Source organism: Eucyclogobius newberryi, unplaced genomic scaffold (genome assembly GCF_026437365.1).
Source record: "Eucyclogobius newberryi isolate DKJ021-1_F unplaced genomic scaffold, fEucNew1.0.hap1 SCAF_19, whole genome shotgun sequence".
Lineage (NCBI taxonomy): Eukaryota > Metazoa > Chordata > Actinopteri > Gobiiformes > Gobiidae > Eucyclogobius > Eucyclogobius newberryi.
This window is the reverse complement of record NW_027315823.1, coordinates 19,386,730-19,395,506: the sequence shown is the minus strand read 5'-3', so window position 1 is coordinate 19,395,506 and position 8,777 is coordinate 19,386,730. Positions and strand designations below refer to the sequence as shown.

The window sequence follows — 8,777 nt, the reverse complement described above, 5'->3', positions numbered from 1 at the left end:
AATCAAAAATATGCACGTTTATTTTTTTTTATGCTTTGTTGTTTGAGTTGTTTGGACAAACTCAATTACGGTTTTACTCTCTATTTACTATTAACTAGGAATGGCCTGGGTGAGTAATGAAATCACAATCAAATTTAAATTATTTAGGTATAATCTCAAACACCTTCATTTTTGTGCAGCCTTTGTAAACCTGCCAAATGCTCCTCAACATTTAAAATGAGCACAGTAAATGGATACTTGTGATTGAAACATACAATTATAAATCAAATGAAAAAGGACATTGTGTAGGAGAATGTTCTGGGTCAAAAGGTTAAACAAACCATTGTAAAGAGAAAAAGAAACATCCTTGTGACAATCATAAACACCTAAAGCTGCGCTGACCATGTCTAATATTGATTTAAGTGGGAGAGAGCTGTTTGACATCATCATTGTGTTTGAATAAGGAAACAGCCTGTGTCCTGATAGGATTTACATACGCGAGATAACCAGAACAAAGTAGTCACACCGGACTGACATCTCGCCCTAATGCAAACATGCAATATGTGGCGCTAACATTCACTGTTTAGGCAAATTAAGTGTGGCATTGTGCCTGCATGGTCCAACAGGACACCGGGAATATATAATTACACTATAAAAGAGGGCAATTGTAATTATAATATATTTTAAAAAAGAAGAGTTGACATACTTCAGGTTTATTCAATCAAGAGCACCATCTCTGATACTCAATCGGTTTGGCCTTAACTCAAGTAAGTAATAAACATGGCCCTGTGAAGGTGCTGCTTCCTGTTGTAAAATGTTGGTCATGAGTTTGAGTTGACTCATTCTGAGTAACACTGGAAACAAGTCACATTACTGGTATCACCCTTGTAACACCAACAACCTCCAGGCCTCTGTTTACTCAAACGAGTAGTTGGCTGAAACCGGTGTATCAACAAAGCACAATAATTAAAAAAACAATGCACTTCCCTTGTGAGATTGAGATGGAGACAAAAGGGAAATTTGGATACAATGTAATGCTGAAAATGGACAAATATAATATTATATTAGGACAGGCTAGAGGGGGATCTTTACAGAACATGGATAAACAGGTTTTGAAAAGCATTCTTCAGCTTCACTGGAAACATAATTTACTGTAAAAATAATGTGTCTGATTAAAAAGCAATTTGTTATAATAACCCACATTTTAGTATAAAAGTAAAATTTGATCTTCGCAGGTGAAGTCTACAAAAGTCATGCAAAAAGTAACCTTGATCTACGGCATACGTTTTGGGCTGATTTGGCATATGCTTGTGCTGAGTAGCATCGCACAACTCAAACTGGTCAACCTGTGTAAGCCCATGCTCGTGACAGGTTCAAACTATGTTTAACTGTTGAAGATGAGAAAAAGGTTCACAAGATTTAAAGCTGTCTTTAGTCGGAATATTGACACTTGAGCCATTTCAGCCCCAGTGAGAAAACCATGCTGATTCAGAAATACAAAGGAGTCAGGCTTGGAGGCAGTTAAGCTACAGTATATGTGCACCTACTACAGTCATGCCATGATCTGGTGTAAACATTCTCTGTGTGCTCATAAATGGAGATGTGAAATGGTAGACACACAATGTATGGGATTTACATACTTGTTCCCAGTGTAACTTAATTCTGCTGCTACGCATGAACACATTGTGTTTTCTTTAAGTATTCGGCGCATTGTTATACCTGCCTCTTGTGTCTTTTCAAGTTCTTATAAACGCTCAGGAGGACACTGTACGTGACGTACTGTGTCCTCCTTACTGTTTATAAGACGATGTCTTGGTTACATAATGAGACCGTAGTGCTGGCAGACTGGAGTCAGTGTGAAGTGAACACAACAAGGCTGTGCTGTGAATGAACGCAGCTCACTAAAGACGCTCTGCTCTGGCCTTTGTGCCTGTAAACACCAGACTACTGACCGTCAGGAGATTCACCAAGGACTTGTGTAGAAGGCTAAGTTGAGGTGAGGTAGCCCAATAATAAATTGTTCATTTATCACACTTTTCTTAATTGCATGTATGAAATTTCCCCATGTGGGACAATAAAGGAATATCTTATCTTATCTTATTATAACAACAGGGGTGTGGTTATAGCAATTATTTCTTTGCTGCACAATGTGAGAGGGAAGTCAAGATCAATTATGAGGGTTATTCCTGGAAGAGGAAATACACAGATATATATTCTCCTTTACAGTAAAATGTTCTTTAACAGCCGCCTATTTCGCCCTATGCATATAATAATATGTATTTATAATATGTAAGTATTATTATACTATACTATGCCAAATCTGTTTCTGTATCTAATTTCCCCATTGTGGGACAAATAAAGGTTATCTTATCTTATCTAACAAAATGCACATCCAAAAGGCTAAAAGGATCAAAAAACACGGTGCATAAAATCTTGTTAGTGTGCACCAAAACAAATAGCTGTTTACTGCTTTAAGCATCTGAATATTGAGCTCTCAGACTAGCTTATTCCTAAAAACCTAAAAAAACACCATTTGAAAGCTTGTCTCATTGGCTAGAATAATATGACAATCAAGAGGCACTAGCTGTTGTTGTTGTTGTTGTTGTTGTTTTATGGCGGTTGGCATCCAAGTGTTGCATTACCGCCAGACTTTATTCCTCAGACTTTGGCACTAGCTACTTCTTTAGCTCGCTTTAACACGCACGAGGCTAGCACAGGTAAGAGACCCACTGCGCAGAAACCACTAGGGGACGCTTGGTTTAACTAAAGGGCTGTGCCAGACGAACCCGTGCAGGGAAAAAGGTGGATAGTCTCATTATTCAGCTGAAACTGTGAGAAAAACAAACATACCCAGCGCCACATGGCATCTAGAGTGGGTGAGCTTTAAATTTCACAGAAATAACGTCGTTTAGTGGACTATTTCTCCAAAATGAATTACTTTAGGAAAAATGCAAGTGGATATTGTTTTTCTGTGGATTATTACGAAGAGATGAGTACAGCTACTCATGGATTGAACCCAGTTGAGTCCGTCAGGAATAAAGGTAAAGAATGTGTACTGAAAAGTTGATTTTTATCACAAACAATTTATAATTGCTAATTGGGGCATAATTATTCAATACAAATCAATGACATATTCGTTTTGTTGATTGACAATGAAAATAAGAGTGATTATAAAATAGTATGTCTAATGTCCGGTTTTAGCTCATGCATGTGCTGGTTTGAGTAAAGAACTTAAACTTGGACCTTTGATCTTGTTCATAACTTTCTTTTCAGTAAGAAAGGCTCTTAGGACACAATGAAAACCGAGACTTCCTGGCTAAAGCGTCACACATCAGAATCAGAATCATGTAATGTTTTATGGACGTTTCAGATTGTATGGACTTAAGTTTTTTTTTTTTTTTTTTTTAACAAAAAAGGTTTGGAGATCCACTGTAATATTTACAATTAATCCACTTTGCTTACATAGCATTAAATTACATTTAAAGGTGCACTACGGAGCTTTTTTGGTTGAAGGTCTTCCACCTGTTTGGCTCCTGGAGATGTTATTGCTTTGCCTGGAATGTTTACCAGTATGGAATAAAATACTAATATATATTATATATATATATTCCAATTATTAATTAATTATTAATTATTGTGTGAATAATAACTTAAAATACATGATTTTTACCATGAGTGGGAACATTTCTCCACAGATCTGACCTGTTACCTTGCCTGGTGTCATCATCTGCTTGTCTCTATTGGGAAAGATACGATCCAGTTAATGCCATACTGTGAGACATTCTGAGCAAATCAATAACATCTTTACAGTGATAGACAGGCCTTCCACAAGAAAAATACATCATGCTCCTTTAAGAACTCATATAATCCGCTTAGGAATACTTACAAATAATAAATGATTGTTAAAGATCACAGACAATGCTCGTGGCTGTCCTCCCACTGCTCTTGACAGAACAGCTCTGGTGAAGCAGCTTTGGTTCACAACTAAAGGTTACAGCTCATACGTGTGAGACTGCCCATTGTCCACACTCTATTCGTTCTCCTCACCGCAGAAAATGCCAACTAGAAGGATGAATTTAAAATAAACCAGACAAAAGAGCTATTGTTGGACCATCAGCTGTTCACATGCAAGTTGTGGATGGTGGATAGAAGTTGCATTGTTACTTTGGAAATGCCCAAATAACTAAAGCTATTTAAATTAGGCATTCAAAGATTCAAAAGCAAAATATTCATAACATCATCCATAGCAGGTTTGTAGAATTTAAGCTTTTGCCAAAACTTATTCATACACTTAAAAACAAGTAGGCCCTATGACAAACAGTTTTAAATTTGACTCCATGTCTAGGATACGTTTGCATATTTGCGCACATTCATATCTTGGTTGAACGCGGTTTCATTCCATGCATGGTAAGTTTGAAGGCTACAAAGTGAAGCAGGCAAACGGCTGAGGGGCCCCGTGCCGCCCTGTGGGATGGGCAGGGCCATGGGAACACACCTGCCTCACTGAACTGAAGACAACGCAGACTTATGGAAAATCTGGTATATGAACATGCTCCGATTATAAATACAAGCTTCAGGCCTAGGGTCAGACAAGTACCAACTTGCTGCGTCTTCCAGTCTGTCAATAATATTTCTCTGTCAGTCACATCCATGAACTCGCATAAGCACAATGCAAAAGCATGTCTCTTCTTCTTCCGAAATCCAAAATAGGTAAATATATTTGTAGCCTACTTCTTTGTTGCAGAAATTATGTTGCACACTTCTTGGCGGTGTACCCACAGCTTGAGACCCAGTAGGCCTACTACTCTGGGACCTGCTGTCCTCCACATGTATCACTTGAAAAAATAACTTCTGCTATCTATGTTTAGGTTCTTAGTCTATTCTTACTTCTATGCAGGCCTTTGATAGATTTTGCTGTTATTATTAATTGGATCCTACCACAGGAGCAAGTTCCTAGTTTGTGGCAATAAACCTTTTTCTCATTCTGATTTTGTTAATATATGTGGTTTGACATCATTTTGAGGACCAAATAAAAGCTAAATCACAGTCTAATAATTCAACATAATTGTATTTTTAATTGCAAGTGACGTGTTTAAAAGAGGAGGCCTTTATGAGAATTGTTTCCATAATATTATAGGCTCTACCTGCAGTAAGAGCTGCGGTCAGTAGATGTCGCAACAGCTTGCATTTGTTTGAATCTGTTTTTTATTGGATCAGGGGCGCGCACGTGACCAGAAATGTTCACGCTCGGAGATATGTTGTTCGTTTCGCTAAATAAACCCTTATTTGCACCAAAATAACGCGAGGTACTTAAGTATCATATTTCTCCTTGAATGTCTGAAGTTTCTAAACCCGTCTCATTGCTTTGTCGTTTCTAAAACGCACGCGAGTGTTAAGGCCGTATCGGGTCACGTGGTAAATTGTTCACGCCCCTAACAGTCGTTTATCCTTAAAAGTCTGCTAAATTAACACCGCCATAAAACAACAACAACAACAACAACAAAGAGTGTTGTAGAACGTTCTTACATCGCTTTATTAAATTAATATGAAATTAACATGTTTGTCGTTTTGATAATTCAGCAAAAAGAATTCAGTTCTTTCCGCACCATGAGTGAGAAAGACGTGGAGGAAATAGTGGTTCGTTCCTCAGACGCGTTTTAAGTTATCGCTTCTCGGCCTTTTGGCTAAGATCAAGTGTAGTATCTGTTCTTATCAGTTTAATATCTGATACGTCCCCTACCCGGGGACCATATATTAAATTGATTTTTGGAACTGGGAGATGGAATAGGGGCTTGCTCCGTCCACTCCACGCATCGACCTGGTATTGCAGTACCTCCAGGAACGGTGCACCCCCTCTGTGTGTCCAATGAAATATAACGGGACTTAACACCCTTTGTACGGTAGCATGAAAGGTCTAATCACGTGGCACATATTTTACCAGGTTAAAATATCAGATGTCGTCATAGCGACCACACGGTTTTCCCTGTAGTATTTTGACACTTGTTTTGTTCCTTGTAGATAAATTTATTTGAAGCTTTTTTCATTTGTGGCTCATCAGTTCTGTTCTGTGAGCTTGTTTTGTATCACATTTATATAACTGCAATAAAACCTCCAAACTTCGGTTCATGGCTCTCACTACGATTGTTTATTAGTTGTGTCTTTCACTTCAAAAGTGAAATAACACATCACAGATAATATAATTTTTTTCAAAATATTATTTATTAGTGATGTGTGACACAAATGTTGATGTTTTGAACCAGTACAACTGTACGTATGATATCAATACAATACTGAAAGCAATGAACTTATTCAAATTTAACTCCTAAGAAAGAAATTCACTTAGATATGTATCGTTTAGCTTTGCAAACATCAGTTTGAACTGACATATGCAGATAAACTAGAATGGAATTTTTTTTTAGTAGCAACAATTAGCTATCAATTTTCCGATCCCGTTTTGCCATCGATCCAACATCACATTTATCATGCAATAATTGAAACACTGTGTTCTAAATATGAAATGTTAAACTAAGTGTCTAGAAAGGAACATCACAAAATAATCCATCACTTTACTCTTTATTGTGTAACATCATGAGCGCGATCGTGCTGCTCGAGGAAACACACTAATGAGCCGATGAAGCGGGAATAAAATAACAATATCAACAACGTATAATTCATCTTTAGGAAGAAACCGTTCAGCACAACAAACAGGTAATTATCACATGTTCCTGTTTTCATCTTAAGCTTAAGAGCTTTAGGAGCCGTTGTCAACAAGAAAGACTTTGGGCACCAAATCGTACTGGAATATCCCTTAAAACGTGTCTATAGATGTCTCCAGTCGTACTTTAGGGCTAGCGCTACAGCCACGCCCCCTTTTGTGTGAAAACAAACAGTGTTGACAGAACCAAGAGATACAAAGTGTTAAAATCCTTTCACCCCAAAATACAACAACATATTGATACTGGCAACACAGCAGCCATGGACAGAAATAATCACTAACTTCCCCATGGCTGCTATGTCATGTGCCATCTCCCGCCTGGCTATATTAACACTGTTTGTTTTCACCCAAAAGACGGCTGGTGGCACAGGAAGTGACATACGACCGGAGACATCGATATAAATCTGTTGGCCTTCATATTTAGTCTTCAATTTCCTTTATGGTTTGTTGTGTAATAGAAACTAACAGTTATAGTTTCAGTCTGAAGGATTCTGGATCACAATTAAAAAGTAGTCTTTATCTGTGGAGCGAGAGAGAGAGAGAGAGAGAACAAAAATACAAATTATTAACGCACACAGTCAATTGTAAAACTATATTTCATGATTATTATAATTTTACCAGGCGCTATCATGATCTCGTTCTTCTTGGAGCGGACTCGGAGGAAGGTGAGGTCGTTCTGTGGGTCGATGTCTCGCACAATGCTCCTGGCCTTCAGTAGCAGCTGTTGGATGAGGCCTGCATACTGCACCGAGGTGGAGTTGTCCAGCGTCGACTTGATGGGGATTCCTGGAAACGCAGCGCGATACACAATTTTACAAGGATCACGAGTTTGAGAGGGAGAGAAAAACAAACAAATATGTTGCTTGTTGTATGTCCCCCTCCAGTCACTGCAGTTTTGATCTGAATGCCTCTGTGCCTGCAACAACCACATGACAAGTAGCATTATTTTTAGTTAAGATAAGTTACAGACAAGGCTGAAATTCTCATGACATAATACGCTTTTAACAGAAAGCAGGGGAAATGACAATGACTCTGAAGTAGTCTGACTATGCAGGTTATGTCAGGTACAACATTGTCTCAGCTACAAACAAGGCAAATGATACAGTATAAAGATCACAGCTTTGTAAACGTGAAAAGTTGACTTTACCTTCCGAGTTGGCAATAACAATTCCTTGGACCCCCTTTTGGCTCTGAATCCTCTTTAAGGTTTCCTCCACTTCGGCCTGAGAGAACAGCACATCATTGCGCACTTTAATTTTATACGCAACAGCAACAATATGATACAACATGTTTGAACGAGGCGATTATTAACCTTTATACATTAGATAAATAACATGTAACGTTAAATTAGCGTGTCGCACAAAGGGAGCTAACGCTAATCTGACAACGCCCGATTCTGTGCTAGCCTTTTCCGACATAGAAGCGCAATGCTACAATTAAAAGCTACGATCACAATTAGACAACAGTACGTCGTGAAAGTAAATACAATAATACTATACCATTTTTGTGGACCAGAAACAAACTGTGGCAGTTTGTTTGTTTTTTAAACGGATGAGATAGCAGTAGCGTTGCCCGGAGAACGCTGATGTAAACTTCCGGGTCAACAGCGCAATGTTGTGTTCAAGGCCGAGGAAAACGTGGGTAATAGGAAAAATTTAAGCAGAGGCTAATCTTGATGGCTTTAAAAACGACAAAATGTGACCGTTTACGAAATCAATATAAGTGGAAAATAAAAGTACGCCGTTAATTGATAAGTGGGTCGTTCGTATTCTGTTTTGATTGTAGAAGAGAAAAACCAAGAGTGTCTCCCCTACAACGCAGAGCTGAACCAGGAGTAACCTTCGCCGACAGGTCCGGAAGAACACAAACACACTTCAAAGCAAATACGTAAATAAAACATTACTATTGAGTGATTGCGAAATAAAGCTGTCACTAGAAGTTACATTCAAGGAACAGAGGAGGGCCCCATGGGCTTTGTAACACCAAAAGTCTGAGGAATAAAGTCTGGCGGTAATGCAACACTTGGATGCCAACCACCATAAAACAACAACAACAACAACAACAACCAAAGCAATGGGAGGAG

General features: G+C 38.4%; 1 protein-coding gene and 1 non-coding gene across 2 annotated transcripts; one reads left to right on the top strand and one right to left on the bottom strand.

The window, feature by feature from the left end:
* The first annotated feature begins 5,643 nt into the window (after positions 1-5,643).
* Positions 5,644-5,834, top strand: LOC140366472 (U2 spliceosomal RNA). Its single transcript, XR_011928021.1, has one exon. It is a non-coding gene; the product is annotated as a U2 spliceosomal RNA (small nuclear RNA).
* An 821-nt stretch (positions 5,835-6,655) lies between these two features.
* Positions 6,656-8,476, bottom strand: LOC140365560 (dynein light chain roadblock-type 1). Its single transcript, XM_072452055.1, has 4 exons — positions 8,194-8,476; positions 7,842-7,917; positions 7,313-7,480; positions 6,656-7,214 (listed from the first exon to the last, which is right to left on the bottom strand). Exons 1-4 carry the CDS (start codon positions 8,194-8,196, stop codon positions 7,171-7,173), a joined length of 291 nt encoding a protein of 96 aa, XP_072308156.1. The 5' UTR covers positions 8,197-8,476; the 3' UTR covers positions 6,656-7,170.
* Between the last annotated feature and the right edge of the window lie 301 nt (positions 8,477-8,777).